The 17,626-nt window shown below is 42.1% G+C and overlaps 1 protein-coding gene across 8 annotated transcripts in view; it reads right to left on the minus strand.

Moving 5' to 3' along the window:
- TTC7A (tetratricopeptide repeat domain 7A) overlaps positions 1-17,626 on the minus strand; it is a 202,105-nt gene that overhangs the window by 51,480 nt on the left and 132,999 nt on the right. For all 8 annotated transcript variants that reach the window (XM_033512563.1, XM_033512562.1, XM_015620500.3 and 5 more), the window contains 2 exons: positions 12,674-12,771; positions 6,272-6,406 (listed from right to left, as the gene is read on the minus strand). In XM_033512563.1, the coding sequence (XP_033368454.1) occupies positions 6,272-6,406; positions 12,674-12,771 (233 nt within the window). The remainder of the gene's footprint in view (positions 1-6,271; positions 6,407-12,673; positions 12,772-17,626) is intronic.

Consider the following 17,626-nt stretch of genomic DNA (forward strand, 5'->3'; position numbering starts at 1 on the left):
TAGCTGCCGCCTGTTTCCTTCACAAGTGAGTGTTCAAGACACGTGTGAATGTCCCAGATTTTGAGAAATGGTATGTGCTCTTTGAAGATTGTCCATACTGAAGAATTACCAGTCCACAAAGTTTCACATCCTGCTCCAGCAACGGCAAACATCCAGAAGCCTCAGGAATGGAGGAGGCAATCCCAAATGCCCTGTACAAACATAAGGCTGGCAAGAATATTTTTGACTTTTTAAATTCATTGTTGACAGAAAATACAATAAACAAAACTGCAGAGTGTAGAACAAAACTTATTAATCCCTCTTGAGGATGTTCAGATGAAGAGAAATGATGAATTTGGTGATCTTTAGTCTCTACCACAAGTCTAGAACAGAGCTTGCTAAGCTAGGAGGCTCAGCAGAACTACTGCTGGCTTAACTTCATTTCAAAGGGGACAAAACCAGCTCACTTTACCAATTTCTATCACCAGTTGAAGTGTTCCTAATCCCTCCTAATAAGTAAATACTGCAGGGGAGCCATCTTTGCAGTACACCTTCATTCTCCTCAGAAATGGAAGTGTAATAAAGGACTCCCCTGTTCCTCCTCACCAGGCTCCAACTTTCACAATGCTTTGTGTCACTGTAAAGAGACACAAAAATTAGCAGTATTTATGGAGCTCAAGAACTCAAGCAGTGAATGGGGAAGTTCTAAACTTCAAATTCTAAAATTTGAAAGCACTTAAAAAAGAAAGAAAAATATCAGAATTGGTTCAACAACCAGTGTTGCATTACAGAACACTATCTGATCCAGCTATTCTGGCAATATCAATAAAGATGTCTCCCCCATCTGATTAACAGCTTTAATACCACGGCTAATAACCTGCAGGGGCTTATGACTGCTAAAAGCTTTGAGAAGGAAAAACACTGAAGTGCCCATGCACAGGCTGTGCAAACACAAGCTGTGCTGGGTGAGCAGGGGGGCAGCAGGGGAGGGCCTGGCTGCACCCTTTGCTGCTGCCAGGATCCGGCTCCATGGCTGCTGACCAGCACATTGGGAGACTTCAGCCCACTGGCCCCGATGACACTTTCTTGTGGAACAAAGCCCATTTCCTCTAACACAGCTTTTTCCCAGGAACTGGCCCATATGGAATAAAATAAATAAATCACAAGTGTTTTGCAAAGGGAAAAAAAAAGTTCCTGCTGTACATAACTCAGGGGAGCAGATGTTTTTCCATTAGCTCACTGTTCTCTGCTGCACTGGCTCTCTGCATTTCTTTTTAGTAGCATGTTCAGTACAAACTATTTTTCCTAGGTTAAACTTTAGCATGTTACTGAGACAGCAGGAAGCCCACTCCAGCCCCACTGTGAATAGACAGAATAGTATCCTCATCATTTTTCTCTAAATGCTCCTTTAAATTAGCCTCAGGGTCTACCTGGTGAGGTTCACAGGCTAAGCTTAGCAAACATTTAGCCAAACTTAGGTCAAATTACCAGACCTACTTTGCTGTGAGTGGCCATATTTAGTAAAGTACTGAGTTACTCAGGAAGCTAAATTGTCAGATATAAACTATTAGTAAAGACAAAGCGGACCTTGTAGTAAAAAGTAAAGATTAAAATAATACAGTAACAGGAGCTAGAACACTAGAACTCTTATTAAAACTGGCTTGTAATATTCTAAAATACTCTGCATAAATAGAGCATATGGTTATTACTGCCTGGAAATATAATCACACATACTTCAGCTAAATCATTCCAGTTACCCGAAGAGCCTAGAACTGTTACCACTATTTCTTTCCAAAACTGATGTGCTTTGCTCTCTGGGTCAAAATGTTCTTATAAAAATGTCAAATGAAGGTAAATTTTGGTCATAAATTTGAACAATTTCAAGTATATTTTCTTTAGCCAAACAGCATGACTCTATTTTCTAAACAAAAAGGAGGAGTACTGGCATGACCGTTAGAAGTATTAGGACTAGTAATCTCTAGGATTCCCCTTGCAGTTCTTCCTGCAGGAAGAGGGAGGAGTTAACAAGCTTTACCAGTGACACCGAAGTTTCTGCCTCTTCTCAAACTTGAATTCAAGCTCTCGGCCATGTAAAGTAGAACAAAGAGGAGACATGAGCATAAAGGATTACATAATGACTACTGCCCCTGGAGCTGCACCACCACAGCATGCCACTGCATTGTGGCACACTGCTCCTAAGCACTCCCTGAAATGAGCTGTTTCTCAGACATGGGGCCAAGAATAATGTTTAGGCTCATAAATGTTAAAGTGTTCCAAGATGACTCTTTTTAAGCAGCCATTGTGAGGACAAGGAGGGTTATTGTTAAAGCGACCAGACAAGCTGTGTTAACAATCTTTGCTGCAGAACACTTGGAAATAAAATATGCCTGTTAGTATTCCAAGCATGCCTGCTGCAGGGGATGTCTAGTCTTTGAGGACAGCACACTGTTTTTCCAAAGCTGTGATCACCTGCGCAGAAAACAGGAAAATATGGAAACCCACTACAGAAATGTGTTGAGTTCTGTGCTGTGGATGACTGTACTCCTAGGTGGTCCTGTAAGAGACAGCTGGACATGAGATTAACAGTGAGAATTCACAGTTTTATTTTTATGCTTGAAAGAGAAAAGGACTCTTTCTGGAGACCACAGATCCATCAAGCAGCTCTTTGTTTACAGGAGGCTACAAAAATTAGCTTGCCAAAGATCACTAGGTATTGCTGCAGGGAAAGACAAGGTACAGCATCTGTTTACAGTGCAACACATTTTGATTTAGCAGCTGCACATCCAAAGATGATACTTTATTGTCTTCCCTACAAAACTATGCTGGTCACAAATCCAGAAAAGTTACAGAGAAAACCACTATGTGCCCACTTTCTTATGTGTGAAATAAGTACCTTTATCATAGCACAAAATGGATTAACTATTTGCAGAGGGTTCACAGTGTCAAGAAGATTAATCCACAAACACCAGAGGTTTATGTCCTAAAAGGAGACAGAGAAGCCCTTTTACCTTATTTGAATAAAGGGAGAGGCCATGGGGCATTCCCCTGGGGTCTCTCAAATTTTTGGAGAATGCAGCCTCCTTTTTATCCTAATTTCCTGACTGAATTTCTCTACCTCTTTCCCTACTGGCTGAGGCACTTGAGAGGTACAGACTTTCCAGAATGCCTGATACCTAAGATTCCACTCTAATGTATAACCCTCCCTTTTAATTTTTATCTCTTACGGAATTTATGGTTTTTCCCCATTGTTTCTTTCATCTTTTAATATCCAGTTTCATTTATCAGCAAACCTACAGCTTGTTTGTAAAGGCAAATGTCTTTTTTTTTTCCATGCATCAACCAGTGGAAACCTTCCCATTGTTTCTTTTATATCTCAGTGCTAGTTTTATCTACCAGCAGACCCACAGCTTGATTGTAAAGTCAAATCTGTCGCTCCTCTCAACAGACTTCCCTTCAGCCACTGTTAAAGGAACATACATATTCTCCTAAGCTAATTGTGAAACCCGTTAGAGAACAAGGGGTCTCTAGCTTGGAGGGACTGAGGACACTTCTGTAAAAGGCAGGAACTCCTACTGCAGCAGCAACTGGAGGATGATACAGTAAGGATTCCCCCATGTAAGCATCACTGGATAGCTACCACCTCCTAACAGTCCCTTTTGCAAGTATATGTGCTGGCTTTGTGGCCTGGCCTGGCTGCTGGAGGGCTGTAAGAGCAGCCCCAGATAGCTGTGGGATAGCTAGTTTTGGAAATGGGATTGGAAAGAGTGTGCCTCTTTCCAATCCCATTGCACCAAGTTCTAACTGAACCAGCTGGTTGGCACCATTAACTTTCATGCCCTGGGATATGAGGAGACATGGCAACTGTAATGGCTCTAATGGAACACAGACATGACTGCAACCTGGCATGCTCAATCCATACCTCAATTGTGCACAGAGACACAGCCAGCTGTGTCCTGAGGGTGTCTGAGAAGGACGGATGCTTTGTTATACATTTAATGTAGTATGAAGCTAGGAAATTGTAATAACTTTATCCGAGGATTTATGAATCAAGCTAAAAAGGTCAACGTGTTAATGACAACAAAAACAACAACATATGAGTAATTTCCCAAAGGAGGAATAACATTTTTTCCCTTTGGAGATAGGACACTGAGGTATGAAAAAGTTAGGCAACTTGGAGTCACAAGATGAGTCACTGATTGAAAAAGGAATAGTCCAAGCTAAAACTGATAAAAGTCTACAGCACACTGATGCAGACCTTCCATGGATATCAAACAACTCCATATGTATGGAGAATGTTACACTAATTGCCTGTTACTTTCCACAGCCATTAATTTTGGGGTGAATTGTAATGCAAAACCACCTGACTACCTCAACTTCCTCTAAGCATGGATTTCTGTTTCATTTGTTGTCTGTGAAATATCTCTGTTTTGGAAGTTACTTCTTACAAGTATACTTGTTCCTCCTTTCCCCTCCTTTCAGGTGGAAAAGATCCTAGTAGTGAAGGTTAGCGACACCCTTTGGATTATTCCATTCACTAAGCTCAGCATAAGATCAACCCACTTCCAAGAAGTCCTCTAATTATTCAGGAACTGCGCCCTTCTCCACAGAGAGTAAAGACCACCCCATAATACCTGCATCTCTCCTCATCCCTCAGGACACCAGAATGCAGCAGCTTCCACACTACTGTGAGAAGAGACTGGCCAGTATCTCAGCAGAAGCTCATAAAGCTGCATCCATAATAACTGACTTCAGTAATGAAATTACAAAGCAGTCACAGTACATGTTTTCAAATCCTGAATTGAGTCCAGCTAAAAGTAAGCATGAAGCAAAAAAGTGGCTTAAAAAGTGGCAAGAAAGAAAAGTTACAGCTTATAAAAATAAATTCTAAGAGAATTAATTAACACCTTTCAGAAAGGCACTCTATTCATACTGAAAAACAATCATAGCAATTCACAGTAAGCACTAGGTCTTTACTGCTTTTGTCTTTTCAGACAGCAGCAAAAATGTAAACTGCCTAGAGAGCTATCTGCAGGATGATGGACAACAGACACCTGACTTCTCATCATAATAAACTCCATTTATTTTGCTCCCCACCAGCCTTCTCTGCAGCCTTAAATCAGGAGTATAAACTGAATAAAGCAAAATATTTCTGGTGATTTTGAAGCCCACAGCACATCACTGAAATTTACATCCACACAAGTCATTAAGGTGAATACATGTGAACTTAAAGGATGATGCATTCTATAAGGTGACTTCTTTTGTTAATATTAATCAAATTGTAGCAAAAACAATCTGATATATTTTGTTTTAGAACTAAAGTCTAATTGTTAGGCAATTACCCACAAAAACAGCTATGAAAATCTTTGCTGAGAAGTAGTAAGAGACTGCCAGGTCTTATGTGAGAACTGTCAATTGCATAAATTAGCAAAATGATAATTTGAAAGCTTCCCTTGCACAAAGAATAGAAAACCATCAGCAGCTTTCCAGGGGACTCTGCTTTTCTTTCTTCATTGCAAATGGTGAGACATGTAATAAGCAATCACAACACTCATAGGTAATTTCAAGTGTGCAACTGTGGGCCCAGTTATGGAAGAAGAACTGTGCCTCCTAAAAACAAAATTACAGGGTTGGAACTCTATCAGTTCTGAAATGCTGCAATCCAAATGGCAGAATGTTCTGGGAAACTCTGTTCCTCAACAAATGTCCTACATAAAGCACCTCCATGGGTTTGGAGATTACTTGTGGATAGAGTCTCTCCTCACTGTTTTCCCCTTATGTGCTCTGTTGGAGCACCTTTGCGTTAGTGTCTCAAACTGATACTCAACCTACAAGACCCTGGGAGGTTCAAACAGTCAAGGACAGAGTGGAGAACATGCTCTTTCTAATAACTTTCACTTAAATCTCAGCAAAGATTGGAATGCTTAAATCACATTTTAGACATGGTATGCCATTTTATTATTACAGTATTACAGGGAAGCATTTAGTAGGAGAATGGAAATAATTGTCCTTATGAACTACCATTTGTTAATGAAGAACTACCTACCCTCTTTATCAAAAAGCACATTACAGTGATGACTAAAGTTTTCTGTGTGTTTTGGAAAAACAAAAGTGAGCTGAAAAATCATACTACTACAGTATTTTTTTTTGGGTCAAAATCAAGTAAGTGGGATACGCAGATTTTCTGCTGAAATTGAGCGATTTTCAACTAATGACTTCAACTACTCTGTTAATACTTAGATCATTTGATTCACCACTGGAGGGAAAGAGGAACTCCAGGTAGTTCACGACTTACCAGCTTGTAGCCAAATTTGTTCAAGAGTTGTCCACAGCTTCACAGGTCCCTGCTTCATTGCACTGCTCTGCATAGTTATTTCAGACATGGCCTGTTCCAGTCTTGATGCAGCAAGGGAAGAGGCTCGTTGTGATCCTATGAGCCAGACAAACATTAATGTATTTTATACTTATTTATGATATTTCTTTGACTTGTTAAGGCAGCAGGTCTGATCCTCCACTCACAGCATTGGTTTTATGTAATAAGAACTCTGCTGGATTTTGGCATGACAAACTGGAGAAGTATGTTTTATAAAAGGTTAATTTACTGAAAAAAACCCAAAATACTAAATTATCCAAGGGCTGCAGCTCAAACAAGCAAATTAAGAGACAGACATTAATTTTATAAAGGTCTGCTTAGCATTCATCAAGGAAGAAACTATAGTTTGCTCGTATGGGAAGCAGAAGTCTAGCATCAAGTATTTTCCACAAATACCTACTTTATAAGCACAGTCACCATACAATTACAAAATGTGCCCCACTAAGGTAAAAAATACATACAGACAGCTTAGCCCCATTCACATAGGGCACACATTTCAAGTGACATCAATATTGTTCTACTGATTTAGAGGCAGGGTGGTTTTTCATTTAACCTTGGAGAGCAGAGAGTTCAGAGCTTTGACTATACTAACCTTTAGTATTCAATGTAATATTTATGCAAGAATTAAGTATTTGGCACTCACACCTCTGGGAAAAAACATCACATGAAAAGCTTATCCCAGGAGGGTTACATGGGCAGAAACCACTCTTCTCCAGTACAGCAAGTGGGATTATACTGATGAGCCAACCTCTCAGAGGGGTATCAGGATGGTGGTAACAAAATAAGAAGCTACAACCTGAGATTTCAGAGTTGGCTTTGTAAGCATTGAGAAGTAAGAATTTTAATATAGTGTCCTAGTTTAGGGCAAATCAGGAAGGAAAACTCCAAATGAGAAATGCCCCTCCCCACTAACTGCTCCAGGAAAGGGAAAAAATAAATAAATAAAAAAAAAATTCCGTGGAGAGAAGTGGAAAAAGCTGTTTATTTAACAGAAATTGAGTAATATTAAATAATAAAACCTCTTGCTGTTCGATGGGATGGCAAATCTAGGAAGAAAAGTCTTTTTTATGTGGTGTAGCTCGGCTCACTCAGGTTCTTATCAGTCCCTCCAGCGCTGGAAAGTGCCGAGGCCCAGGCCCCGGTGGGCCACAGGCGTGAGCTCCTGGGGTTTGGTTGGGTGTTTAGTCCAGAGCAGGCTTGCACAGATCCAAGAAAAAAGGGAAAAAACAAAGGTCCAAGGAACTCCTCTGCCTCAGCTAGCTAAAACTGACTAAAAGCCAGAGAGAAGCTCTGTCCCGCTGTCTGTCTGTGCTGCAGACACCACAGTCCAGACCCGGGATGTGGGGGAGTGATGTTTTCCTTAACACACTGTGCGCTTCTTCTTCCCCCTCTCTTGCTCTCAAAGCCAGTCTTAAAGGTGCAGAACTTAATATATAACATAAACCAGACGATTGGGGATACCAGTATCATAAAGTCACCCCAGGACATTTAGGTAGGTTTTAATGTGATTTTATGATGGATAAGTTCTTTCTGTGGAGAGCTGCTGTGACTGAAGCACTTGTGTTGATTAGCATTACTCTTGAATCTATCCTTACAAGCTGACCTCATAAACCACAAGATCCCTAAGTTAAAATCCCGCTTTTTTTTCTCCCAAAGCCACAGGGCATATGCTCTTAATAGTCTCTCTGAGAGGGACAGCATGCTTTTCCAGCTGGAGTGTGCTCGAGAGAGGGCTGCCAAACCACACCTCCTCACCAACAGACCAGCACATCACCCTGTGGTCCCCAGCCATGGTCTCCTGGCCATCTCTGCTCCAGATGCTGAACAGGGAGCCAGCCTCCCGCCAGGCATGAGGGGAGGCACATTTCTGTTGCACTCTACTGTGCCAAGCACCTGTGCTTTGCAAGGTAGAACAGGCTGCAGCTTCTACTTCATCTGAGGTGAGCATGTCACGGCTTGGGAGAGACCACAAATGCAACTCAGGCCCAGAACTGCTATGAGAAATACTTGTCCTATTATCCTGTTACTAACTAATGTAATTCATTTCAAGCAAGAACTTCAAAACAGCCCTGCAGCAGGCACCTCCCACAGCTTCCTTGGAAAATGCAAATACGTTCTTCCCAGATACATTTCTTAAATTCCTGCATATTTTCAAAGACACTCCTGATCCAATGATCCAAAAGATGACACTGCAGTAATGTAGCAATTACAGCTTTAAGAGTAGGGGTAAAAGCCATTCTGCTTTGCAGAGAGAATTTATTGTATTTATCAGTTTATTTAATTGATCCAGCTTCAGCCTGTTTCAGTGCATGAGATTCCTCTCCCACATTGCCCATTCACACTCCTCTCCTCCATCCCTATCTCCACCAGTGAGAATTTCACTGAAACTCCCAGAAATTCAAGTCAGACTAGAGCTGTTTGACACAGGGAAAACTACCAAGCATTTATCTCCAGCCATTCAAAACACAGTCAGCTTCTCCGCAGTGCACAGACAAGAAAACAGATACATGAACAGCTAGTGATGTTATTAGCAGAGCTTTGAAGTTAGGGCAGACTTCTTGCCTTCTAGATTGGCAAACTTGAAAAAAATTACACATACTTTGTGGATTGTGCTGTCAGCCTAACCAGATACTTATATTAGCATGCTTTGAATGCAATTTTCAGAACCACATTTTTCTACCAAGGTTGCCCTCTCCCAGGGAGGCTTTGTGGAGCTGTGCTTCTTGCAAGCACCCAAATGCAATGCTGGGTGGGCAGATAGGCTGGTATCCTATTCACATTCTCACAGAGCTCAGGGAAATCCTCTTTTCCTTGCAAATCAATCCAAGAAGATTAAATCACCGTAAGGCACCTTTGTGCATTTTGGAGAGGTTCACACACTGCCTAAGTAGATTCAGTTAGAATCTACTAAAGCATCCTTCCCCCACAAAGCACACTTCACAGGAATATAAAAGCATCAGGAATATAAAAGTATAGTTGCTCTCAAAGAAACCTGGGTTAGCTGCTCCTCATCTTATCTTCATTAGACCAGTAGTTGCCAACAGGGGAATTTGAAACTGAGACGGATCCTGCTCAGTACAGTGGGCATCTGCACACCCAGACAAATGAGACCCAAGTTACTTAGCAATTTACATGGAGGCTCCTTGCATTTAACATCCCTTGGCATTCCAGTCCTTTGATGCTTACTTTCCTACTTTTCCAGCCTACAAGAGGAAGCAAAATATTTTAAGCAAAGACCACACCATCCCTGCTCAGCCTCAGACAGATACACTCCTTGTTCTAGACATATATGCCAGATGATCACGCTCTCTCCAAACCAGCACAAACTCCACTTTTGCCACCACTGTTCTTGCCCATCTCTGCTGGGATGCTCAAAGCAGTTCTCCTTAAAGCTTGCCTGACCAAATAAACTCTGTAACAGAAGGTTTTTGCCAGCCTGGCCCTTCTGGAAAGGGGCTTAAGCGACATCTCTGAATCTCAGGCAAGCAATACAGTGCCTGGAGGGTGAGCTGATGGCTACTGGGGCCACAAAGGAGTTTACTTCTAACACACTATATGCTGAGAGGAGATCAGCATGTGTCACACTGGCAGGACACTGACCTCAGGGTCACGGGGGGAGATGGAAAAACTTCAAAGCAGCATTAAAAAAAAAAAAGTATCTGAACGTCTCATTATAAGATATCTCCTCCTAAAAAAATGTGCTAAAAAAACCTCTCCACAAAACCTGTCTCACAGAAATTTAATGTCATGCCTCAAAATACATGCAAATGTTAGTATATGAAGATATCATATAAATTTGTTATTTTAGTGCAGTCTCTTTCTCTATTTAACAGCTCTACTAGACAGAATATAAACTTCACATTTTACAATAAAGCCCTCCACATATTTTGGAAATAACTGATGAAATAAACTGATTTTGTTGTGATGAGCTCTGCACATAAGCCATACAAAATCTAAATTATTTTGAAGCACTGTTCTAGGGTATTTTAAGACCAAAAAGACCAAGTTTAATATTTTTCATTTATGAGAAAATTTCTATCAAAATAGAAATGTAGCTCATTAGATTTACTAGGCTTGTAAGAAACACAGAACTCCCAAGCCTAAATCACTTCAGGCAAAAGCATTATAAGACAATCAGAAAAAAAGTGAAACAGCAAGGCAGCTAACTGATATCAGTGAATTTAGTTAGGAATACTGCTTCAGTTAGAAGATGAAGAAAATAAAGAGAAATTAATCTTACTGGCAGCAAACCTAAAATTCTGGCACAGCAAATAATCTTACTGTGGTCTAGCTGAGGGAGAGGCCAGTGTCAAACTTGGCCACAGTAACCCACACCCTTCAGTGATGAGCCCAGAGATGACAGAGCGCCTGCACAGTACAGCGATGGATGCTGCTGCATGCTCCCAGAAGATTTTACATCAGACGGTACTGCCTGTTCCACAGTGATGCAGAAGTATCAGACCTCCTCCCTCATCCAAAGCAGGCAGCCACAGCCCCAGCTCTGGGGAAGCACAAGGGCAAGAGGGGCTAGAGCTGTACCCTCCAATCTCACCCACTACTGTCTTCAAACAGGCTCCCAACAGAGACAGCAGACCCAGCTGCTTCCCTCCTGCAGATGGGAGAACAGCAGCACACAGAGCCTGCAGAGAAGGGAGCCACAGAGACCTGCTGAAATCAGCCAGTGCCAGCCCATCACTAAGGCGGGTGGTGTAATTTCAGCACGAGCTCCATTCTTTGTATCCAATGTGGGGGCAACTATGTTAGCATGGAAACCTGTACTCTCAAAGTGGAGGAGGAATATATTTCTTGGCTAAAACCAAACTGCATTCAGTGCAAATCACTTTAGGTGCACGAAAAGCTGATTCAAAGCTTGTACTTTACATTAATTGCCCTTTCTGGCAGGCAGCACCATGGCTTACAGCACAATTAAGACTCATACAAACTCTAATTCCCTAGAGATCCATCAGATTGATGTGTTAGTTTTTTTTCTTGTCCAGTTTTGTTGGAGTCTGAGATACAGAGTGTGTGCCCTTGTTTCTAATACTTAGTTCTAGGATTCAAAGAAACACTGAATTTCATATAATATGAAATTCATGAGCATGTCTTCATGGTGATACATGAAAACAAATGTTAAAGTTAGATAGAAAAAGCTAAAAGTGTGTGTAGATTAGAAAGTTTTTTAAATTACTGGGTGAAAAAGTTAGTTTAGAGAACAGGAGACAAGATGGAGGATTTAGGGTGTTGTCTCTTGTCCTTCTTCTTTCTTCTTCATGTTCTTTCCTAGGGGTTTTTGGGTAGTAGTAAGTGATTGGATAGAAAATACCGTAGTGCAGCACACAGGCGTTGGGTCATTGGGTCACTAATAAAAATAACTTAGTTGGCACCTGTTAATTGGGTAAATGGACATATAAAATACCTTGAAGAGGATCTTTGTTAGCCATTTTACCCTTTTCTATCATAGTGCACATAGCTCCTTGTACCTTGTAATGCTGATAAAAAAGAATAAACTACTGAGACCGAACAAGAGAAAATAGCCTCCCTCTTGTCAATCTTCAGTTCAAAGGGAAAAAGTCCTTAACGAGACACAATTTCTGAGTTTGAGGTTCACTTTCTTTGCCAAGTGCTTCTTCCACATCCACAAGGATAGGCATTTGATTCCCTAAAAAATCCTCCAAGTTAAAAGGCAAGTTTCTCACATCAACATCTTATTTTGAGCTAGGGTCTTCAAGAAGTACCAAATATCACAAGACTAACAACAAAAATCACAAGTCAGCAGTGCTCTCTGAAAGCTTTCTTTCCCCCTTACTGTGAAGATCAGCTTTGATGTCTCAGTTATTTCCATCTGACTTTATCTATTACTGTGAATATGCATTTACCATATAATAAAGCATCACAACATTTATACACAAATCCCAAAACAAATCACCATCTAATAGGAATTGACACTCTCACTCAGCTTTCCGAAACCAACAATAGCAGCTGGCTTTATCAGGACATCTAAAAAGAATTAAATGGGAAGACAGGCTCAGGGAGGGAAGGAGGGGAAAAAATCCCCCATAAAAGAAACAGAATTATACATCTCAGAGAGCTTTGTGAAAGAAAGCAGAAACTCCTCTCTGTGTTATGGGGAAGCCAAGGTACAGGCAAACCACAGTGACACATTCTACAGCAGAGCTGGCATTGGAGGCAGTCCTGAACCTCCTGACCAGCAGCCCAGCAACATGGACGTGTATAGGCCCACCACACTCTCCAAAGAAAATTAAGCATTCATCTCTCACAAAAGCACGTGTTTAGGATAGGAAAGCACAAATCTTGTTTCCTTACCAGAATCAGTGTCATGAGCATCTGGAAGAGTGAGATGCAGTCCATTGTGCTTTTTGATTACAGGTGTTTCAGTCACACTACTTCCCTTCTCAGAGCCACTGTAAAGAAACAAAACTGTGTTACCTGGACATCTCTCAGTGGAGAAACGTTCCCTTCAAAGCAGGCAATAGTTTAGCTGCCATGAGAAGTGAAAAATCAAGGTTTCCAGTTGTGAGAAATTAGTTTTTTGAATGTATTAACACCCGCCCCACTGCCAATGGATAAGAAGCTCAGAGACTGCCCAGCACACACTGGTATTTAGTTTATTTGGCTATCGGGAGTCTTTGCAAACCACTGGAAAAGAAACATGTTGGCAGCTTGAAGTCACGCCAGAGGGGGCCCACTAACAGACCCACACCCAGCAAGAATCACCACTGCTTGAGCTTCTCTGCAGAATAATTTGTTCACAGGTCTACTCTGTTGATCCTTTTGAAACAGACCCATTACCACCTTCCACCTAGGTGCTAATTTCTTCATATTTTCATTTCAAAGGGCTTATTTTCTCCCCTTTCACCTTGTTCTGTTCAAAAAGAGGAGGAAGATAAAAGCTACCAGATAGCACTGCTTTATGAAACAGGGAACCTCTTCTTCTACTAGACTCCTGTTCTCAGAGGACAGGCCTTACAAAGAGAAACTCAAAAAAAAAAAAAAAAAAAAAAAAAAAAAAAAAAAAAAAAAAAAAAAAAAAAAAAAATCATGTGCCTAACAAAAAAATCACTTAACACAGATCTCCTGAGATTTCCTGTCACCACATAGTCTGCCAGCTCCCAAGGATCAGTAGCGATGATATCTCCTCTTACCATCCATTACAACACAAAATAGCAAAAGGAAAAGTGACTATGCTGGCTACTCTTTCTACTTCCAAGCCTGCACCTCAGACTTTGGACAATATTCCTTCCAGTATGCAAGATGTCAGAGAGACATGATTGGTGTGGATGCCCCCATCTTTCAGTGATGAGTCCTTTGGTAGAGATTACACAGAATTCCCTTGAATCTGTATTGATCAGCAGAATTAGCTTGGGACTGCTATTTGGTTTTAAACACGATTATTCTGTTATCACAGAAAACAACAGCAAAAGACAAACCAAGTTGTCATGAATAGAATCTCTCAAGAAATCCACCCCAGTTAAAACAGTGTTTAGTTATGTACAGTTAATGTTCTTATCCCATTTGTAAACCTTGTTTGTTGTACCCCTTGTTTACTCCAATGGTTATTAGTAATGTTAATTACTTACCAGTTTCTGAAGTGTTTTAAAGGTTCTTATGAGACATTCCTGTACCCTTTCCCTTACTTCCCTGCTACTATGTAAAAAAGCTGCTCCCATGGGGGCTGGGCCACCTAACAAAGCAACTCCCAAGGAGCTGCGCTACCTAGTAATATGCAAACTAAGGCATGCAAGACACCAAAACAATGAGCTAACAGAGGAATAAAAGAACAAAGAAACATATTCTAGCAAGCTATGGTGAAAGATCATCTTCCTGCATCACCTAAAGCCTACTTAGAGACCATCTTCCTGCATCACCATGACCTAAGAGGACTGGAAAGGACTGACTCCCCCCTAGACAATAAGCCAGAACAACAGGCCTCCTGGCTACTCTCATGAGCATGGAAACCCCAGCTGTGCAGTGTGTGCTGCAAAGCTGAATCGTGCCTCTTTCTTGGAACTACCAGTGTGGGAATGGCTGTGGTGCAAACATTAAACAGGAGTGTTGTCTCTTGGCCAATTTCTTTCAAAGGCTTGTCCTTCCCAGGTAATAACCTAAGACTGAAAGCCACTTACTGTCATTCATCATAACAGCAACTGTATTTACAACAGCTAAATAACCTTTTACTTGGGCTTTGGGATCAAACGCAACGGTTTCTGTTAATGCACTCTGAATTCCTGGGCACTGGACTGCACCAATCTCTGTCCTTGAATGGACCTCCCTTGTCTTTCATTCTGGTTTCCACACTGATAACTCATTTGAGACTATCATGTAGTGACAGATAGAAGGGAAAATTAAATTATCTGTCCAATGCTTCAGCCCTACCTAGACAAGATTGACCCTAATATAAGTGCACTGGCCCAGAAGCTGCTGGTGGAACTGTATGGACAGCTCTGTCATATTCCTGTGAATGCAGGAATAAGGCAGCTGCACTTCCAAATATTACTGCCACAAGGTGAGTGCTACCTGAATGCAGCAGCCACCACCATGCAATCACTGTTCAGGCACATACTGAAACACTGGCTAATACACTGTATTCCTACTCTAAGAACAAGTGAAGAGATTGGAAAATCCCAGGCTGGAAACTCAGTGTTAATGCACTGTGCAAGGCAGCCACTCCCAATGGATTTGTTATCCCAGAGAAGGGCTGAAAACTAACTACCTTTAAAAGCTGCAGTACAATGCCATCAGCAAAGAAAACTTTTCAATGCAACATTGGAGAGCTAGTAGCCAGATGATTTGCTTTCTACAAAAAGCACTGGAAAGGCTCATATGGGAAATGCAGGCACAGAAAGCTCTCTAAGGCTTGAACATAGAAGCTCAGAGATAGAGATGGATACAATGTTTGACCTAAGACCTTGGAACGGACATGAAGTAAGAATAGAATAGAATTTGTAGTTTAAGCAGAAATAGGTTTTAAGCAAGCAGAAATATGCATCATGAAAGCGAACAAATATGTTAAGCAAGACAGAAAATTTTAAAGTTTAGCAATAGAACTTGTTATAAAGTTACTTAGAAATTAAAGATATAGCACTGTAAGTTTCTGTAGTATTATATGATTGGATGAAAAAAGACACATTGTGGTAGAATCGTGTAAGATGAAGCAATTAATGACTGGTTTATGAAGATGCTAGCAAGCTTTGTAAAAGTTGTTGATTGGCTAAGAAATTTATAAAAGGCATTATGACTAGAATTAAGACAGCTTCTGATGTGATTGCGTTTGAGTAACAACCTTAATGTCTCACCCTTCCATGAGATTGATTTTGCAATAAGACACCTTTTACGACATCTCTCAATCAAACCCATCTACTCTATATCCCAATAGGCTGACAGCAGGACAGCAGGACATCTACTGCCCATGTTTTTGAAATGCAGTTGAGACAGTGGACAAATTGGTGATGAGAGGAATGACAGGTTTGTCTTTACAAACAAGCTGTGGGTCAAGCTGATAAGATGAAACTATCACTGAGAGATAACAGGAACAATGGGATGGATTCCACTGAAAGACAAAAGAGACGCTGAGGAAACACCATAAAATTCCACAAGAGTTAAGAATTAAGAAGGGCATTATGCATTGGGGGTGGAGGTGGATGGTCTCAGATATCAGGCATTCTGGGAAGTCTATACCTCTCAAGTACCTCAGCCTATGGGGAAAGAGAGAAGGGACAAGCAGCCGGGAATTAGGATAAAAAGGAGGCTGCGCCCTCCAAAAATTTGAGAGACCCCAGGGGAATGCCCCATGGCCTCTCCCTTTATTCAAATAAAGTAAAAGGATTACTCTGTCTCCTTTTTGGACATAAACCTCTGGTGTTTGTGGGTTAGTTTTCCTGACAAATGGGGGTTCTTTTCTGGAACATTTCCACTGTCCAGGCCAGCGGGCAGCGAGCAGTGCTGAAGGTGCCTCACCCAGTTTCAGTGATCAGCCCCCCTTGGTGGCAGCTGGCACTGGGCGATCGATTGGGTTCCCGAGACTGTCCAGGAGACAGACGAGTGGTGGACCAGGGGAATCCATGAAGAGTCCACAGGGAAGGACCACTTCAAATCTCACCGGTGAGTAAAATGGGATCTTCAGGGAGCAAACCTGGGAGGGCACCCATGGAGGGTAGCACAGGTAAACCTGGGAAGGCACCCATGGAGGGTAGCACAGGTAAAACAAAGCACTCATGGAGGGTTGCAAGGGTACAGCTGGGAAGAGGCCCTGGCAAAAGGGATGATGAAATGATATGAAAATATCTCCAAAGAACCCCTTGGAAGAATGTGGAGTTGGTTTACACATTCTCCCAGAGGTAATTAAGGATACAGACGTCCAAAGTGGGCAATAAGGTAAAATCAAGAAGAGGTCTTGACACTCCATGCCCAGGGTGGGGCAATAAGGGAAGTTGAGAAGGAGTCTTGAGGATCCATGACCGGGGGGGGCGGGAAATAAGGGGAGTCAAGAAGGAGTCTTGACAAAAGGGGAAGGACAGATCGTGTTGGTGTGTTGGACCAACGGAATTGGTTATTAAAGGGGAGTGTGGAGAGATATGGTTGAGGCAAGGACCAAGCACGGAGGTGCGGGACCGGGAGCATGGGCTGGGGGCCTGTGGGGCTGTTGGGACTCAGCGCCGGGCAGTGCCTGACCCCGCCAGCCCCAGGCAGAGGCAGCATTGGCCGCTGGCCCTGTGAGGCTGCAGGATGCCCCGGCCACCTGTGGTGCTGCCGGCCATGCCCGCCAGGAACGCCGGGGGAAGGAGCTTTTTGGACAATGCGGCAAAATAAGGATTAGGTCTGGTATATGGTGTGTGGTAAATAGAGTGAGCACAAGGAGGAAAAGTGAAGGTGATGGCAGAATTTTTCCGTCCCAAGAGGGAAAAACCGCAGGGCCCAAAGGGTCCCCTGGGACAGAGGGGATGGGGTCGGCTCGGCCACAAGGAAGTGGCAGAGGCATTCTCTCCCCAGCAGGGGAGACCCAACCCAAACAGCAGTTGGGAAAAATCTGTGGTACTGTCTGCGGGGCAGAGGGACAGTGAAAATGGCAGTGTCTGCAAAAACAGCTGGACTCTCAAGAAGAGGAAGTCCAGAAGATAAGGGAAATGGATTGTTAGGGGCGTCAAAGGCTCTCATTGTACCAGGAACCCACCAACCTGGAGTCTTTGTTAACTTTTAAAGTGGGTCTGGACTGAGAGGAGGTTCGTGTCCTAGTAAAAACAGGGACCTCTCAATCCACCT

Source organism: Parus major, chromosome 3, assembly GCF_001522545.3.
Source record: "Parus major isolate Abel chromosome 3, Parus_major1.1, whole genome shotgun sequence".
NCBI lineage: Eukaryota > Metazoa > Chordata > Aves > Passeriformes > Paridae > Parus > Parus major.